The sequence below is a fragment of the Myotis daubentonii genome, chromosome 2 (genome assembly GCF_963259705.1).
Source record: "Myotis daubentonii chromosome 2, mMyoDau2.1, whole genome shotgun sequence".
Lineage (NCBI taxonomy): Eukaryota > Metazoa > Chordata > Mammalia > Chiroptera > Vespertilionidae > Myotis > Myotis daubentonii.
This window is the reverse complement of record NC_081841.1, coordinates 212,715,174-212,735,142: the sequence shown is the minus strand read 5'-3', so window position 1 is coordinate 212,735,142 and position 19,969 is coordinate 212,715,174. Positions and strand designations below refer to the sequence as shown.

At 42.4% G+C, this 19,969-nt stretch overlaps 1 protein-coding gene across 6 annotated transcripts in view; it reads right to left on the bottom strand.

The window, feature by feature from the left end:
* The window catches only part of FAT1 (FAT atypical cadherin 1), a 121,658-nt gene that overhangs the window by 34,355 nt on the left and 67,334 nt on the right, over positions 1-19,969 (bottom strand). For all 6 annotated transcript variants that reach the window (XM_059685610.1, XM_059685615.1, XM_059685613.1 and 3 more), the window contains 6 exons: positions 11,776-11,837; positions 9,348-9,677; positions 8,802-9,012; positions 6,494-6,633; positions 4,062-4,337; positions 3,735-3,945 (listed from right to left, as the gene is read on the bottom strand). In XM_059685610.1, the coding sequence (XP_059541593.1) occupies positions 3,735-3,945; positions 4,062-4,337; positions 6,494-6,633; positions 8,802-9,012; positions 9,348-9,677; positions 11,776-11,837 (1,230 nt within the window). The remainder of the gene's footprint in view (positions 1-3,734; positions 3,946-4,061; positions 4,338-6,493; positions 6,634-8,801; positions 9,013-9,347; positions 9,678-11,775; positions 11,838-19,969) is intronic.

Below are 19,969 nucleotides of genomic sequence, written 5' to 3'. Positions count from 1 at the left end.
TGGAGGAGACTGCAAAACCTTCATCCCTACTCCTTGGACTTCCTTCTATCTGTCCTAAAAGAGAAGCTGACCTATATTTTATACTCATTAATCTATGTGCATTTCTCTCTTATCTTGGATAGTGAAATCTTTTTTAATAATATAGTTTTATTGATTTCAGAGAGTAAAGGAGAGGGAGAAATAGAAACATCAATGATGAGAGATAATCATTGATCCGAGGCTGCCTCCTGCACGCTCCTCACTGGGGATGGAGCCTGCAACCCAGGCACATGCCCTGACCGGGAATCGAACTGTGACCACCTGGTTCATAGGTCGACACTCAGCCACTGAGCCACGCCGGCCGGGTGGACAGTGAAATCTTAATGCTTCACATACACAAGGCCTCACATTCTTTATCACCTGGAGTTGCCTGGCTTTGCTAAAGACAGTTCTGATCCCGGCATTGGTAACAAGTAGGTAAACAGGAACCCAGCCAGTCAATTAATATATGGATCCCACAGAGACCACGGCAGAAAGCACAAGATTTGCAGATGGGAGAGCAACATGGTGTTTATTGGGAGAATACCGAGGGCTGCTGAGTGGCTTGGACATGCCGTCTGATCTAGTAATAGACACGCTCACCAAATACTGAAATACACGGATGTTGTTTGTGAACGAACTCACAGGGCAGGGGCGGAAGTCTGTACTCGGCTGGGGGCTTAGTCAGTCTCCTTAGCTGGAGATACGGTGATTTCTAAAGAGCCTTAAACTGTCCTCGCTGTTGGAGCCAGGCGACTATCTGAGCAAACGTGCACGCGTGCGCGCATTAGCTACGACTGTGTTACACACGCACACCCCACAGGGCACTAGAGAGCTGTGCACAGGAATCCGTGTCTTTCCACAGGGACACGCTGTGGATGCCGACCGCCGGCCAGTGCGGCCACCTCTCTAAACTTCAAGTGCAACGATAGTGAACCTAAGTTTGGGGATGAAAATCAATTCTGGTCAATAAGCATAGTTACTGAGAGGCTCCTAATTCCAGGCGTTCCAATGGTTTTGAAGTTACAATTATCTACTTTCAAAAAATAAAGAGAACACCAAGCTGCCCAGAGTACGGCGCTGAGCATGTGTCTCCAAGCACATAACTCAACTGCTACTGAACATACCCGTTAATGAATTCCTTTTCCCCTGAAGACGCCTCATCAGACCCAACCTTTTGCTCAATAAATCGCTGCTAATTAAACATGCCGTGCGATGGCCTGAATTCATAACTAGTCTTCTGAACTTTATTAAATGTAATCTGACAGACATTAGAAACAGGTGATTATGAATAAATGGTAAGTGAGCGGCCACAGGACCATTTTATAGTCCCTGCTGTTCGAACAGATTCACACACACACACAATTCCACAGCATTTAAGGGGAGTCATTTCCCATAAAGTACTTGTTCAGCACTATTTTTATAATACCAAATCGAAAACAATATCTTTGTAAAAGTCCAAGGTCTGTGCTGGAATAGGCCCTTGGTATTATGTATTCGCTGAGTGGAGATACAGTTCCATTCTTGGAATACCGAGTTACTAATTCCATCAGCCCTACAAGCATTTAAGGAATGTGTATGCCTTCAGTCGGGCACCAACCATCATATTTTAACCACCCAGTTGTTGAAAATTATGTGAAAGCTAAGGGAAAGTTTAACATTTTCTCCTACACAAACCCAGCCAGTTTGTCTGCGGGAAAATTATTTCATTGAAGTGCTCGGGCATGCACACGTGGAATGCGCTGCTTTTTTAACGGCGACATTTCTGAACCAGTGGGAAAACCTCCATCGTTAGGCAAGGCACTAACTACATGAAAACACATCTTACTGCTGCAACCAGGGGCAGCAGACGAGGTCTTCCTTGTGAGTAATGGACTAAATTTGGTCGCTTTCAGTGAAATAAATGAAACTTCAAATATATTAAGAAATAAAAATAGTTTGACCACAAGCTACATCAACAAAGTGTTTGTTTTTTTAATTACTATCCATTTGCTTGGCTTTTGGTGATATGATTTAATAGCTAATTGACACCTCTTTGAATTCTAATGCCTATGATAGATGCAATTTCTAAAAATGTAGCAGTATGGACTTACAAAAAAAAGGCCAAGTTAAGTGGATGATCTCAATACTTTAAATTCATTATAAAGGCAGAACAAGGAGAGAGACTTTGTACTAACAATGACACGAAGACAGAGAACTGAAAAGTGCCTTCTCATATTGAATCACTTACTCCTATCATTTGGCATGAGCAGGAAAAGCTGCAAAGCAAGGCCATTTCTGACTGCACACATCAGATCTCTAAAGTAGACTGACCCGTCTCAAGCAAGAACATGCCTGTGTGGACCAATGGCGACCCCCACACCTATCAAGTTCGAATATGAATGTGCCCAGCATGGCACCTGCACATGAAATGAGCTTAATGAGACCCTGGGATGAATACATGGGTGGCTGAATAGCAGCATTCAACAGAGAACAAAAACACTGCTTGGCCACAGTGCTGCTCTGTGACGCTCCTCCTTGTAACCCCCGGCAAGACTCAGATCTCCTGCCTTATCCTCCCTGGAACTGCCCACACTTCCAACTGCCCTCCCTGCCCTCGCTGCCTCTTGTCCAGCTCCTCCAGCCCCTTCCGCTTTCCAACATCTCTGAGTCCAAATGCCACCCCCGGGGACGGACCGCAACGAGCCATGAGTGACACGCAACTGTGCGAGCTGCATGAGGGTGATAGTGGCAGCAACAGTAAACCCAGAAGGAGCAGGGGCGTGACCCCCTCTCTGAGAGATCTGAGTGGGTCATAATCGGAAGAGTCAGCAGTCCACCACGAAATCCCTGCTCTGCCTAGGAGAAAACACTCACTACAAGTATACAAGTAAAGCACTGCATTAAGAGGCCAGCATTTTCCTAAGAACGTTTCCTAGTTTAAGAAGGAAAATGATTATGTGGTGAAAAAAAAGTTTAGAGCCCGGCCAGTGTGGCTCACTGGTTGAGCGTCGACCTATGAACCAGGAGGTCACAGTCAGATTCCTGGTCAGGGCACATGTCTGGGTTGTGGGCTCCATCCCCAGGAGGAGGAGTGCAGGAGGCAGCCACCGATCAATGATTCTCTCTCATCATTGATGTTTCTATCTCTCTCTCTCTCCCTCTGCCTTCCCCTCTTAAATCAATAAAGATATATTAAAAAAGTACAGCCCTAGCTGGTTTGGCTCAGTGGATGGAGCATCAGCTTGCGGACTGAAGGGTCCCAGGTTCGATTCTAGTCAAGGGCACATGCCTGGGTTGCAGTCTCTATCCCCACTTGGGGGTGTGTGCAGGAGGCAGCCAATCAATGATTGTCTCTCATCACTGATGTTTCTATCTCTCCCTCTCCCTTCCTCTCTAAAATCAGTAAAAATATATTTTAAAAAAATACAAGTTTAGAAATACTGAATTGGCCAAAAATCAAGTTTTCTTTGTGGTAGGACCTCTCAGCTTTGAATTATGCTAATATCCAAGTGAGTCTCCAAGCACTTGACCCTAACTTGTTAGGACTCTATCCTAGCTCCCTAAAGAGCTAGAACTTAAATTGTTTTCTCTTTCTCCTAACATGTAAGCTCCATGTAAGTAATTTTTGCAGTGACACACAGAAATGTTTTAACCTCCAGAACCAATTTTAGAAAAGAAGAAACAGACGTTTAACAAGTGCTAAGTTATGAACCCCTGGAGTGCTCCCCAAGTACCTGACTCGATGGAGTACACCACTTCGGCATTCCTCCCCTTGTCCTTGTCCAGCGCCGTGACCTGCAGCACCACCGAGCCCACAGCTGCGGATTCATACACCCGCCCTTCGTAGGAGGAACTCGTGAACCAGGGCGCGTGGTCATTCGTGTCACTGACATTCACCACGATCCTCGCAAAGTTGCGCTTCACAGGGACATCTTGATCTCGTACCTGAAAAAAGTCAGCATTATCAATCCCGTTGGAATTTTCCTGACTTAAAATCCCTCTCAAATGCATGAAACCCTTCAGGACTGCAGGGTGGCCGGAGAATGGGCAGAGAGCCGTACCATGACCGTGAGGACGTGCTGGTGAATGGCTTCGTGATCCAGCGTCTCCGAAGTGTAGAGAGAGCCAGTTGCAGGATCCAGACGAAACTTCTTGAGACTCAGCGGATCGATGCTACTCTGCAGGGTGTAGATGAGTTTGTTTTTCTCATCCTTATCCACAGCACTGATCTGCAAAATCTCTGTTTCTGGCGCTGTGTCCTCAGGAATAAGGACTTCATACTTGGATGTAGGGAACTGGGGACGATGGTCATTTGTGTCTATGACTTTGATGAAAACCTATAATGACAGAACGAGTCACACAACAGTATTCCTAAGTCTGACATGTTAATAAATACCCAGTGACTCAGATGCACATTTTTAAAAATTGATTTCCTTTTAGCAAAAATGAAACGCAAACATGAGAAAAGTAACAAAAATCAAAATATCGTTCAATTTTTCATTGACATACTATTTCTATACCTGAGTATGATAACGAGGACCTTTCTAAATTCTTGAGGCTAACGTTGGAGAGAAAATGTAACACCTTTCACACATTTCCTTATGAAATGCAGCAGGGGTATTTCTAGATTCCTCAGATAACGATTACAGAGAAGTTACTTTCCCAGGTTTACAGAACACTAGTTTCCTGGATCAGAGTTGAATCTGTACCTATCGTGCTATTGAGTGAGGATAATACCAGACTGTCACAGGATCTAAATTTCTTGTTCTAATCTTTGAGACTCCAACTTCTTATCGACAGATTATTTTTATATTTATGAAAAAGAAATGTGCTTGCAAATTCTTATCTTTTTGTGATCGTAAAACCTATGTATCAATAGTAAACACATTTACTTCCTAAAAGAAACTGAAGTACAACAAAAAGATAAACTCTCTTAAACACATCGGCATCGAATAAAAACCTTAGAGGAAAAAGGCTGATGTTAAAAAACTCAGTCCCCAGTAAAATCCTTTTACATGCCAGCAGGATTCATTTTCAGATTGCAAAGGCATATGTGGATGAGGCACAGTGGAAATCACCACTAATTATAACAGCGATTTACAGTATGAGCAAGAAATCTAGGCTTCATTGGTGCGTCTGGAGAAAGGGGTGTGCTAGTCCCGATGGCACGGGAGGCCTGGGCCCGAGGAACGCACCGGTGAAGCTACTAACACACGGCCCCAGGTGTGTGAGCCAGCGGCCTGTGAGAGACGCAGGTACCAGCTCTCAGAGAACACCGAGTCCATGACGGATCGGCACGTCAGACTTTATATGAATACTAAATGCAATCACCAAGTGCAGGAAGGTTTTATGTGACAGTTATGTAAATATTTAAAACTTCGGAGGCCTCACTCTTCAGCGTCAACGGTGAGGCAGAAGGGATGGCTCTAACGGCAATTTCTGCAGATTAAATCATTATGCATTTACTCCCACTGTAAATCTAAAGATCATTCTTCTCATGGAGTGTTGGGCAGACATCGTGTTATCCTGCTCCCAGATCCATTCATCACAAGCGAGCAGGAACCGCTGAAGGAAAACCAGCCATTTTCGATCAGGCCATTCAGCCGCGACACTGGCTGGGCACGTACAGGTCAGCGCTGAGCGTGTGAAATAAACGTGGCAATCCCGCCCTCAGGAAGCTTTCAGCCTCCTGGGCCGTGTCCTGTACCTACAAAGTCTAATGAGGTTTCATTCGCGATCAAGTAAGCCTTTCAGAGAAGCTCTTCAGCAGGAAGTGAAGCTTTGCTCGCCTAGGCCTTGGGTTGGTAGATGAGTGCGTATTTATTCGGGTAGGAGTGAGATGCTAACGGGATTTTCAGAACGATGTCACCAGTTATTTTACACAGCCCTCGCCAAGGGAGCCAAGGCTTTAACCAGCTTCAGTGAAAACGACTTGGACAACTCATCCCTCAACAGGGACACATTTTTTTGTAATCCTCACCTGAGGATATTGTTTCCACTGTTTTTGTTTTGTTTTTAGAGAGGAGGGCGGAGGGGGCAGACAGAGAAACAGCGATGCGAGAGAGACACACATCGACTGGTGGCCTCCCGTTCGCACCCCGGCCGGAGCTGGGGATCAAGTCTGCAATGGATGTATGAGCCCTTGACCTGGACTCAAACCGGAGACCCTTTGGGCCGATGCTCTAACCATTGAACACCTGGCCAGGGCATCAGAGATATATTTTATACTAATACAGTTGAAAAGGAGTAAAATATAAAAATATCTTGATAATATAACAGTGTGTGGGTTTCTTAAGTCTTCTTTCAAAAATTTCTCGGGATTTGCAGTTAATTTTATTTCTGCAAATAAAAGGCCTGGGTATGCACGTGTGTTAACTACAGCAACATGGTAACTTCTGATCGGAGAACCTCGGGGGGCGGGGGGGGGGGGTGGTGGTGCAGAATGAACTGCTCATACCCTCCTCTGACAAGCACCCCCTCATCCTCCGCTAACCTGAGTCAGTATCGTGCTGGTTCCATCTGTCGCCTCGACTGTGAGGTTGTAGTCTGATTTCTGTTCCGCATCCAGAGGTTTGGCAACAATGATGGTGCCCGTGCCCTTGTCCACATCAAAGTGACTCTCATAGTTGCCACCTGGGTTCAATTAGGACAAACAAGTAAGAACAGGTAACAGGATGAAAACCTGCTGACTATTTTGTGGCTTTTTAATTCTTACTGCCAGTAAAACAAAATTTCTGATATATAATCAATATTGGCCAAGGTGATTCCCAGCGCTTTCATTCTGAGAACAAGGAAGGGCAAGGACAAAGGCATCACTTTTAGAAACGCAGAGTGGAGACCTAACTGTCAAGGCAACAACTAAGCGAAAGGAAGCAAGAAGCAACTCTGAAAATAGGAAAAGATTGCTAATATTGCCCATGAATGACTGCCAATTTGATTTTTCGGGGGTTCTAAATATCTCTTTAATTTATGTGGCAGTAGCTATATAAGATATTTGGTAACCAAGGTTGGCCATTTAAAAGTTTAATTAAAAAAAACAAGAACTGTAACACTTGGGCATATTGCCCTAAAACCTATTAAAAAAAAACGGTGACTTGGAAAAAAATAGCGATAGTTATCAAGAATTAGCCATGACTCATATGAAGTATGTGAAATTTTTTCCATTGTTGTCAAAGAGAATGAAGCAAACGTTTCTGTGCTACTTACATTATCCAGATACAATGCCAATTATATATTCTTGACAAACTCTTTTCAAATCCATTGAACTTGAGATACATCAATGAAATGGAATGAACATGTCTTATCACAATGAAGTTCTATTACTAAATCTTACCAAAAAGCAAAATAGTGCGCGCGCGCACACACACACACACACACACACAGCAAAGTCTTCAGTTAAAACGAAGGATCTAGGGATGGATGAGAAGTTGGTATGTTTGCAATTAAAATGGATGACCGCGTGCACACTATGAAAAGAAAACGCAATGAAAGGGAGGCCCTGAAAATAAAAGTTCTAAAAAAAAAAAAAAATGATGCTTTTTATTGCAGATCTCATAATCCGAGACAAATTATGTGATCTCAGCAGATACCTTCTGCTGTACAGTTCAGGTCACAAGTCATCTGAAAGATGTAAAACACTTCTCTAGCCAGTGTGTCTCCTGGCACAGCCAAAAAGAAGCAAGCAAGCATGGAAGAAAGCAGAGAACAAGGCAGAGCCGTCAATCAGACCGGTTCCAAAGGCAGGCGGGGTTACACGGTGATGTCAGAGGCTGCCCAGGAGCAGCCTGCTCATCTGGAAACGGGATAGGAATTAACAGACAGCAAACGAACTGTTCTGACTGCAGTGGACTATGAACACAATCTCATTTCTTGTCTTTAAAACTAACCTGTAATGGTTTCGTAGGTGTTGATGACATCCACAAGTTCATACATTGACCAACATGATGAACAGAGCCTAACTGTCTAGTGTGCAAGTTCAAGGGGAAAAACCATACACAGTGCACCTGTGTCGCTCAGCCGATGGCCGACCAGCTCAACTTGCTGAAACAGCATCTGGGGCTATCGTGGCTGAGAGGTGGACGGGGGAAAAGGGACATGAAGTCCCAATCGTAATGCGTGCTTCTGATCTTAAGTATCCTTATCATTAAAATAGTGTGAAGAAACCATAAAAACGTGTCAAAGTCTAATGTGAACTTTTGAAAAGTATGTTGGAATAGATTATTAGATTCTATAACTATGCTGAATTAAATGACAAAAAAAAAACTGGCTTAGGCATGTAATTTAATATAGTGAATCTTGCTTCCTACTGAAAATGAGGTAAATAAAACTTTAAAAGTCACGGTTGCCACTATCGTTTTTAAGTTATAAAATTAAACATTTTAAGCTTATTCTCTATAAAATACCGATGTGTGACAACCACACATAGTTATTTTAAACATTTAAATCATATCCACTGAAAATGGTAATCTGCCATATGCTATGTTTCAAGAGGGAAAAATTAAAAAGCTCTATTTTTGGATCAGAAACTGTACTTTTGGACCAAAATGCTTAGATTTCTCTATAAATCCTTGATGTACTTTTAAAAACCTTAATTTTCATATTGAGATGGTACACATAGAGCACCTATTTTAAACAAGTTTAATATATGTTGGGGACAGAGGCAAACTTTGCAATCAAGATACCGCAATTTAAAACAAATTGGTCTTATTCCCAATTTTACATTTCTGAGACATGCACAAAAATCAGCAGAGCATAAACAGGTTCTCCACGGTATAACCATGACAACTATGAGGAACGCTTACCAATGATGTCAAACCAAAGAGGGGTGCCAGGCGGCTCAACAGCTATCACTCCGATCATGTGAGCAACGGGGTCGCTTTCCATGACAGTAAAGGTGAAAAACGATTCTTCAAAGGAAATTGGCTCCGGGGATGGTTTGGGTTTGGAGATCCATTCAATATGGAGGCGAGTGGTTGACCACTTCTGGGGGCGACCATTGTCCACTGCCTTGATCTATATGAGCAGAGGGGATCAAAACGGCAAATTATTAGAAGTAGCATCCCATCACTGAAGCATGGATTGGGCTGGTCTTAGACTTGAGCCAATTTCAAACATTTAATATCTGTCTTTGCATATTCCACGTGCTTAATGCTTGATCAGAAAGCATCCTCTTCATGCCACACTCAACAAATAATAACTGGAGTGACAACTGCAAAGAGGAAAACAAACCCATACTTCCCACTGTCATACTGAGGCCATTTACGGAATAAAGTTATAAGAGAATGAGACCAAAGACTAGATTAATAATAAATGTTTATAAGACATTCAAAGACTCGATCTTCACTCACTGAAAGAATATCGTATTCTCCAGCTCCAGAAAACTTCTTGGATGACACCAGTCCGGTTTTGGGCTCAATAAAAAATTTTCCGTGCTCATTGCCCTCTTCGATGCTGTAGGAGATTTCTGCGTTGGGACCTTCGTCTTTGTCGGCAGCGATCACCCGGTAGATGGGATCGCGCTTGGCGTTCCGGTCTCGGTCCGGCTTTTCTCGCTCTGGGAGTCTGATCTTGTAGAACTTTTGCAGGAACTGAGGTTTGTTGTCATTTTCATCAAGGATTTTCACAATCACTCTTGCAACAGTTGATTTGGGGGGACTACCATTGTCTGTCACGGTAACCTATTTTTTAAAGGTGAGAGATCAACAATGTTTTCAAAAGACACTAAATAAAAGTGGTTGCTTTCTTCCCAATGAGAATCAGCATCTGTGGAAACCTCTCCAGTGCACACAGCTCTGACCACAAACCACCTCCTCTCGTTCCAGCAACAGCCCTGTGAGGAGGCAGGACAACCTCTCCCATTTTCAGATAGAAACTCAGGGAAGGCAAGGGCTAAGAAAGAACTGGCTGTGAGCCCTAACCTCTCCTGACCAGGCCATCTCCCTTCCTCACACTGCCATTTTTTAAAAATTGGTTGTAAAGAGCAAGAGAGGGAGAGAGAAAGAGAAAGACTCATCAATTTGTTGTTCCACGTCTTTATGCATTCACTGGTTGATTCCTGTATGTGCCCTGACTGGGGATCGAACCTGCAAACTTGGTGTTAACAGGACGATGCTCTAACCAACTGAGCTACCAGGCCAGGGCCCTTACATAACTGTTACCGTACTGTGAATGTCACCAAAATGCTAAGCTATCAAACATTATTTTTAAGCCAAGGAAGGGATACATGAAGATTTTGCTTTAAGTATCTAAAGAGTCCTCTTAAACTATATAGATACTGCATATACTTAAAAGTAAAATCTCCACACAGTCCATTAAAAAAACTGTCATTTTTAAGCTTCATCAATAAAATAAGCTAAGTCATCAATTTAAAATATGTGCTAAGCAGCACGCCTTTTAATACTAGTAATCATCATTTTATTTTGTTTGGCTCTTGCACAGAAGTTTTCCATGTTTAGTAGGGTGAACCACAAACATTTAAATTTAATACCAATTTATGAAATAAAAATTTCAGTAAAAGAAATGTAAAGTGACTTTGATTCTAAGTAAATTATTCATGTCATCAGTGTGGAATAAAAATCAGGATTCTTGGGGATGCACTGGCATGTGCTTCTAGATGCAAAAGAAACAATTTCACCCTTTAATCAAATGTCCATTTTTACTTCAGTGTGTAGATTAAAAGTAATGACCTTAGTAACAGTTATTCTCCCCTCACGCATCCTCCCAAATTAATTACTGAAATACTAAAAACTACAGTGGATTGACGTTTCCCAGGGAACTATTTCCTGTTTGAAGCTGATAGGTGTAAATCCTGTTATTTACAAACTGTGAATGGATCCTGACAGTACTTGTCAAGTACATGATCGACCTTCCCAAACTCTCAAAATAAAACCAAAAAAAAAATTGCTATTGCAATTTTAATGTCTCACATCATTTCCCTGTGACCAGTTGATATTTGGGGGAAAAAGAAAAATTAAAGAGGAATACAATCAAGAACGATGCTTTACAGTATTCATCACCAAATTGTTCCGAAGCCTGGAGTCAATAACAAATAGCCAGTAACACAGTTTTGTTGCTGTTGTTGTTCTATACTTTTACTGACTTTTAGAGGAAAAGGAAGGGAGAGGGATAGAAAGATAGGAACATCAATGAGAGAGAGAAACATCATCGATCGGTTGCCTCCCAAACACCTCCTACTGGAGATCGAACCCGCAAACCCAGGCATGTGCCCTGACAGGGAATGAAACCCAGGATCCTTTGGTTCAGGAGACGGTGCTCTAACAACTGAGTCACACCAGCCAGGGCAAAAAAGGCATAAACTTTACATAATTCAGTTTAAAATGGAAAACAAACGAACAAAAACCTGGAAACAAGCTAACTACAGTTTAAAAGGTTGAATTAATCTATTTACATAAGTACATCTCAGAAGCATAATACTGAAGAAAAAGATGTAGAAGACATACAAAAAACCACTTCTGTAAATGAAACTGAAATTCAAATCACTGTTTTCAGTTCTGCTTACTCTCTGTGTGTGCCTGAATAAGCACAAACATTAGAATGGGACTTAGGACAGTGGTCTTGCATCTCGGGGACACAAAGGGACATAAAGGAGGCATAAAATATATGCACAGTGTTTTATATTCCTTTTTATTAATGACAATAAGCTAATATAACAAAATATTAACAGCTATGAATACTAGTAAATGAGAACAAGAATGTTCTTTCCCATGATATTTACGAGTATATTTTCAAAATAACTGAAAATAAAGAAATGCTTACTTCTAATATGTGCTCATCTTGCTGCTCTCGATCTAGTTTCCTCGATGTAGTTGTGATGAGACCTATACAAGGATAACAGTTCATTAGTCCTCACAACAATAAACCACAATCTCACACGATCACACTCCGTATGTAAGTCTGAGCAAACCTCTTAACTTATTCTCAAGGGAAAAGAATGATTAATAAAGAACAGTTAATTATGTTATTTTCATTTAATAATTCTTAAACTCAATAGGTATATTATACAGAAGTATTAAGAAAGTGAAAAACTCAAACCAGTTACATTTTTTGGTTTAATAGTTTCAATCTGTATTGTCAAAGAAGGTATTTAGAACACGAGATGAAATTATGGAGGATTTCAACCTCATCCATATCTCCTTCAACTGCTGCAGGACCCGTCTTCTCTCTCTGTGTGTCTCTCCCTCTCTCAAAATCAGTATTAAAAAAACACATATCCTCAGGTGAGGATTTAAAAACAGAGAATTGACAGAAGCAATTGATTGTTGTAACTAGTGAAAACGGCCATTGGAACTGGTTTGGCTCAGTGGATAGAGCGTTGGCCTGCGAACTGAAGGATCCCGGGTTCGATTCCAGTCAAGGGCATATGCTCGGGTTGCGGGCTCGACCTCCAGTAGGAAGTGTGCAGGAGGCAGCTGATCAATGATTCTCTTTCATCATTAATGTTTCTCTCTCCCTCTCCCTGCCTCTCTGAAATCAATACATATAAAAGAAAAGGGCCATTGGAAAATATAATGTATATGACTATGCTTCATTACCTTTGCATCATCTACTCTCAAAAATGAAGATTATAAAAGAAATGTGATTTTCCAGGTAATGCTGCTCAAATAACAATCATTTCATTTCCAACAAAAGAAGAAAATTAAGCCCCCCCTCCCCTTATTTCTTTGATTTTTCTACCAAACTACAATATTGAATTTATATCTCTCTCCTGAACTATGACAACTATCTGGTAAACTGTGAACATATGGAACCAAGAAGACCATTAAAATTGATTGAATTTATTCTTGTACTTCACAAAACGTACACACAAAACTGCCCCAGCCACTGGAACACCCTCCCCAGCCTGTGTTGATGATGGACAGGTGGGTGCTGAGCCGCTCCTTACATTCGCTCTGAAGGTCAGGTACAGCCTCGTGTGGCAAGACAACGGCTAGGGCCAACCTTCCCCTGCCCAACTTTCTGTGGTTCTTCGGCACGGAAATACTTGAAATAATTCATATTTAAGAGCAAACTTTATCCCTCTTTTGGATCTTCTCTAATATCCTATTTTCACAAAACTACCAATTAAAGGCTATTCAAAATGTTTCTCTACGCTTGTAAATGAGGGGCTTGTGTTTTCATGTAATTTGAAGTATTTCTTTTTCTTAATTAGTCACTCAGAATCCAAATCCACATTGTCTTCCCCATACTTCAATGAAGCAATGCTCTCTTTTGAATAAGAACAACAAAAGACTGTTTTGTAGTTATACTCTGAGGGTTTCCCTAATTCGAGGAAAATGCTTCACGAAGCTTCATGGTGTGAAAATGTTGCTTTGGCACAAGTTTAATGTCCATTCCTTCAAAACCTTTTCAAGTTCAGTTCTTTTTTCTCCCCCCCATCAAAAGTTTACCTCCCCTTCTGATTGTGGTTCTAAGTAGTTTGAAAATGACAGGAAGTCACCGGGACGAGTCCCATCCAACTGTCCCAAAGTGCCCATCCAAGAGTCATCGCCAATGGGCACTTCACAAGGCCAACAGCTTGCTTTGGCCACCTGGGTTCAGCGGTGGAATTCCTTCTGCCTTCCACACCTATTTTCACCTCTGGGACGCTGCTAATCCACCCTGCTACCCCTGCCCCGCCCTCACCACTGTGATAAACACTCACTTCAAAAATGAACCCAGTGTGTACCTTTCCTATATACCTCACACATGTTATTAACCGTGGAGGTATTACATAGTCTAAAAAGGGCATTCATTTCTTTCATTTTAAACATCTGCGCTCATCTGTAATGTTTGTTACTAAATCCCAGGGAGACACGTGCTTAATAGAAACAGCACAATATTTCCAAACTGCAGAGAAACCCGATGCTCAGGTGTCTGAGCCAAGGAAAAGTTAAAGTGTCTCAAGGTCAACGGTAAGTCATCGTCAGAGCCAGGCTTAGAGTTTAGCCTTCCTGAGGCCCAGATGAGAAGGGGTTTGTTTTGTTTTGTTTTTCCCCCCTCCCCATTCCACCACACACTGCATAGTTTATTGCATTATGGTATTTCAACGCTCCATAAACTCTGAACTGTGACTTATATAAAAGTTAAGAGGGGTGGGGGGGGGGGATAGCCATAGTTAATCAGTATTCACTTAGCGGGTCCAACAATGCAAGTTAGAAAAGCAAACAGGAGGGGTGAAAGCAGGAAAATGCATACTCAAGTGCTGGCTTTTGTAACTTTGTGTTTTATCTTTCTTTTCTGCGAAGCACGATTAAATTAAAAATAGAAATGAAAATACAAAACTTTCTTTCCTTGACCTAGAAAAACACCCCATTCTGTAGAGCAGCGATTTTCAACCTCTTTCATCTCATGGCACACATAAACTAATTACTAAACTTCCATGACACACCAAAAAGGTACATTATATTTTCTGCTGATACGACAAAAGAAACGGCTATAATTCTGATTCACTCACACAGGACAGCTATTGCTCTTTTGGCTGTTGTTTTTAAATCGGACAATCTAAGGGAGAAGGGTTCAGGACCCTGACTAAACAGTCAGGAGCTGCATGTTTTAAAATTTTTTTGCGGCACACCAGTTGAAAATTGTAGACCAATACTATTATAAATATGGGTGGGCTGAGAGAACAGATTGCATTATCTTCTCACCAATTATCAGTTCAAGTTTACCCCCATACGTGTATGTAAAACTAAGAAACCAAACTGTCCTATATTTTATGAATATCACTAAAAATGATTCATAGCCTTTCTATGCTACTTTAGACATTTAGAGAAAGAGTTCATTTAAGAAAAGAGAGAATGGTAGGTTAACTGTCATGCTTCACTAGAAATTTTTATTCTCTGACATTTCTTACAAACCCGTGCCAGAAACCATTGACAAACTGCTCAGTTTAAGAGATCAAATAGATTTCATGGACTAGAATGCACATGCTGGTGAGTATTAGAGGATGAGTAGGTACAGATAATCGGAGATAGTCCCCATAGGTGAAACTCCCTCTCTGCATTCATTCCGCTTCTTTGTGCTATCCAGTAAGAATGCAGATGACTAAGACAGTCTTGTTTTCAGAGTGTTTAAGACACAAGGATGAAGGGGAGAAGGCAAAAGACTACATTCAGCAAACAGTAAGAGGGCCTAGAGCGTAGGGTGCATACTGAAAACAGCGGAGAGAAAGCAAGGGCTCTTGCTAAGGGCTCTGTATTCCAAGTAAGTTTGAACTTGGGTGATCAGACATGTAGTCTAGCCAACCCCACTGCTCCTGTGGATAACCAACCAACCACCTACTATGCAAGTGAGGCCATCCACGACCAGCCAACCGCAAGCCGACCGGCCAAGCGACCACCATTGCATACTGTTTTCTACGTTGTATTGAAGTCTTCATTTGAAATGTTTTATGACTTTACAGGGTACTATTCTATACTGTTAATTTTCACGGTACACTAGTAAAACATAACATGCTTTGAATTAGTTATTAAAAAACTACAGGGAGTAATCAAATGTATAGAAAACAAAGGAGGCAATACAACTGGTAATCATTCTAATTTTTAAAATAAATGATTAAAGTAAGCAAAGCACGGGGAAGCAGGAGATAGTAACTACAGCTTCCATGTAGCAGACGACTGTCATTCTGTCCATACCTGCCCCAACCAGCTTTAATAAAGTAAAATGTTCTCAGAACAAGGCTGTTCACTGCCATTTGCAAAGATCACAGCCGAAGTCCTGAGGTCTGCACAGAAGGTGGGCAGAGGGCACCACAGGCGGGAGGGACAAGGGCAGAAACTAAACCAGGGACAGTGTTTTCCTGGGCAGACTTTTGAGCTGTCTCTTCCAACAGGTACTGACTTTTAACACCTGTGCGAGTCGACTGGAAAGTAAGTACTAAGCAGCAACCACACATCCAGTATCATGTTTGGCTCTGGTGGCTACAACAAATGAAGATGGGGTGGTCCTGCCCTCGAGGACCTGAGCCAGGACTGCGTCCCCTACAGGCAAGACCAGCACCCACACTGAAAATAAAGGCCGAGCAGACCTGCAAGGCAGGCAGGGAGGCTGGGCATCGCTACCCAGAGCCCCATTCTAAAAATACAGGTGGCCTTATAGGCCAAAAGGGAGCGCTCAATGTTTCCTACGGTTATCACTCCACATCCATCCCCTTGGAGCTGGAGGTCATGAGCTCAGAGATGCTCCACAGCATCGTGATGCCTTTATTTAGGGGCTGTTCTAAGACAGCCTCTGACCACAGCCTGCCGAGGGCTCTCTGGCAGCTGGGGCCATCTGAGCAGCTATTGTTGTCACCCTGGTGCCGGCAGGATTAGGCTCGGAGCCAAGAATGGAATTCTATTCACAGACGGCCCAGTCTGTACGGGAGCTCGGGGCTCACGGAGTTCAAACTTTCCGAGGCCCAGAGAAAGCGCTGATCAAACAGATCACGTCACACAGGTAGTGGCTGAGCGGGAATTTACACCCAGAAATCTCCAGGCTTCTCTTCTGGTTTAAATTCTATCTGAGTAGCTGTTTCTTGCTGGAAACTGGTGGCATGAAAACCAGGACAAACATAAGGTCAGAAGCCAAATGTGCTTTATTGGAAGTTGCCTTCATCATGCCTACAAATGTCAGCTACAGCAGAGAGAGAGGGGGGAAGAAACTCAGCCCACTTTCAAGGTTAACCCCATGTCGACAAGAAAAGGGGAGCTGCACGCAGGCACTTAAACGCGGAAAATCTTAAAATACTGGTCTTTAAAATAATTTTAGCAAGTGATATTCAGCAACATGTTTTAAAAAACGGAATACCACTTGAATCCTAAGGGTTCAACATCAGCAGATTTTAAAAGAAAAGCATGTCATCATTTCACATGTGTAGAGAAAAGGCACTGAATAAAACCTGACTTCCTTCAGGCTTTTAGGATAACATACTTCACTAAAAAATTAAAAATAAGCATGTTAGGTAAGACAAACCTATTGATCCTTCCTTATAATATTTGCATATCTTCGGAAAAAGAATGCAAATAGGTACACTTATTCTTTTTAAATGAATTCCTGCCATTGTGAGTGACTGGCCCTCCGTTTCCTTCCGCTGCGGCTATCAAATGTCACCGGAAATCCTTGGAAGTTGTTTGCAGCTGTAGCTGTTTCCTATTGCACTTTGTTCAGCCTCTGTTCCAGCCACAATAAAATGCCACTTACTTTGATGGAGGAAAAAAATAGTGATAATGTGATCCTGGACTAGAACATAGATGAGCATGCCTATTAGCTACGATAACATTTTATGGCTTTACCATGCTTTCCAACGTAGGTTTTGTTATTATTCAGGGATGGTGAGGCCAACAGGTCAGACAGCAACTGTCACTGAAAAGACACCTGGTTACCCACAATCCCCAAGAAGAGGGACATGGAAGGCAATACCACCGGGCACGCCTGCCCATACCACCAGGGCCACAGGAGGCTGCACCAAGGCCGGCAGGAGCCTTTCTTGTGGTTTCCGCAGCACCGGCCAGTTTGAGGATCTCCGTGGGCCTGGAGCTCAGGCGTTGTTGCCCTACTTCTCTGGTCTGGCCCTGGGGTGGTAAGGACTGGGGATACTGGCTGGATAAAGGGTGGCCCCAAGGATGGGGTCTGGACTGGCCAGCGGGCACATGAAAGGTGAGTCATTTACTGCCTCCTAAGAACCATCGAACCCTGAGAGGGGCAGTCTCTGACAGTGAGAATCCAGACACCAGAGCATCAGGAATACAGAGAATGAAACAGCTAATATATTCAGGAAGAAAGCTGTCTGGGGAACTGAACGGGAACAAAAATTTTCATGGGTATCTTCATTGGACCTTTCAAATTTTGTACTATGTGAATTCATTACGTATTTATAACAAGTAATGTAATTTATGAAGTATGTTACACACACACACACACACACACACACACACACACCCTCAAACACACATCTACTTCCTGGTCTTGGTAAGCACACTATACTGCGAAGGAGTGGCATTCTGGGGGAGGAGGACCAGCCAGAACTGGAGGGTCAGGATTCTGGGCCGCAGGTTCAACACAGTGACACAATTTTACAGAAGAAACTGTACAGTGATCTGTATTTCTACAAACTACAAACTCTAGAAACATACTCAGGATGTTGCTAAATTTAGGTTTAAAATAAATCTAGAAATTCAATTTTAATTCCTTAAAAACACAAAAAAAATCTTGGTTAAGAAGATTCCTACTGTTTATTAAGTGAGGGTTTAACAGTATAACACATATTTGTGGCAGCTCTAAAATTAAATAAGCATTTTTTTATTTTTATTTTTTTTCAGATAAAAAGCAATAGTTGACCCTCCACTTCTAGCCAGGGGATCAGATTCACCCTCCACCATGAAACAAACAGAAAATAAGACAAAATAAATGAAATTGTGGTTTCTGGGAAAGAACAATGGCGGAATCCTGAGAGATGGGAAACTGGTAGACCCCCAGAGCAAGGACGATGGGCCAGGAACAGAGAGAAGGGGAAACTTCGGGGAATGATGAGTATGTTCACTGCCCCATGGTGGTGATGGCTTCACAGTCTGATAGCTCTGCCAAAACTTACCAAATTGTAGGCTTTCAATATGCGCCATTTACTGTATGTCAATTAGACGTCAATAAAACTTTTCAAGAATAAAAGACAATACTTGCTTTGCGTCCTAAAGCATGGAAAATACCAAACATACAGATAAGAGAATAAAATGTTGGTCTTTTCTAAAGTGTATCTGCCCATTATAAGTTGCACATCACTCCTCCGAAGTTCAAATGGAAAACATGGACTAAGAAGATGCTTTGCGAGGGTCATGTCAGTTTCCCGAGGCTACTTGTGGACAATGGAACCCCTGAAGCACACTGGTCCCCATTGTCCGGGACTCCCCTCCTTAGCTGTCCTTGACATACCACAACGAGGCCGTGACGCGTCTGTCAGCAGGGCCGGGTGGCGGAGGTTCAGACAATCTAACATTCTACACCTTATCTGTCTCCCACCCTCAGCAACTGCACAATTTATATTAAAAGAAGCAAATTTCACCCTAACTGATATTGGACATAATCAGACAAAATAAGGTTATAAAAAAATTCTTATAAAAAATTCTGGTGTCAACAAAATTTTGTGTGTGCATCAGGAAAGGGAAATGGATCGAGCCTCTTTTGCCTGTACACCAGGGGTCCTCAAACTACGGCCCGCGGGCCACATGCAAATACAAATATTGTATTTGTTCCCGTTTTGTTTTTTTACTTCAAAATAAGATATGTGCAGTGTGCATAGGAATTTGTTCATAGTTTGTTTTTTTTAAAACTATAGTCCGGCCCTCCAACAGTCTGAGGGACAGTGAACTGGCCCCCTGTTTAAAAAGTTTGAGGACCCCTGCTGTACACCCTGAAAAAAAACACCACCACATAAACACACTCCATCACTCTCCTTATAAACAATATAATAAGAACCATCTGAGATGTAGAAAGACAGTTCCTGGCACCACAATCGAGCACCAAAACTTTGGCTGAAAGATAAAAAAGGTTCATTCAAACTTGTCATTTGGAACCCAAAACTCAGATGATCCAATCCAGCCTCGGAAGGTTTTCTGGTCTCGTTTTTAAGTATTGTGCCGTGGCATGACGAAGGGAGGAAGAGTGCTGGGGAGGTCTTGTCTCCAAAATGACTGAGCGAGGTCGCTGCATTTATGTTTACACATCATGTTCCAAGGGATCGCATGGAGACACTCAAAGATAGGTCACTGTTTATAAACATCACATAAATAGTCCCCTTCTACCCTTACTCTGGTAGCTAAGGTTTTCCATCAAGTGTAACTCGTTTAACATTATCTCTTGGCCACTAACTCACCACTCCAAGTGTCCCCCCCGTGTGACTCGCATCCCCACTTCCTCCGCAGGGATGTATTAGACCTGAGCACACTATCGATCCCTCCACCCCCGTTTCTCTCTGCTCTTTCACCCTCCTCGACAACGA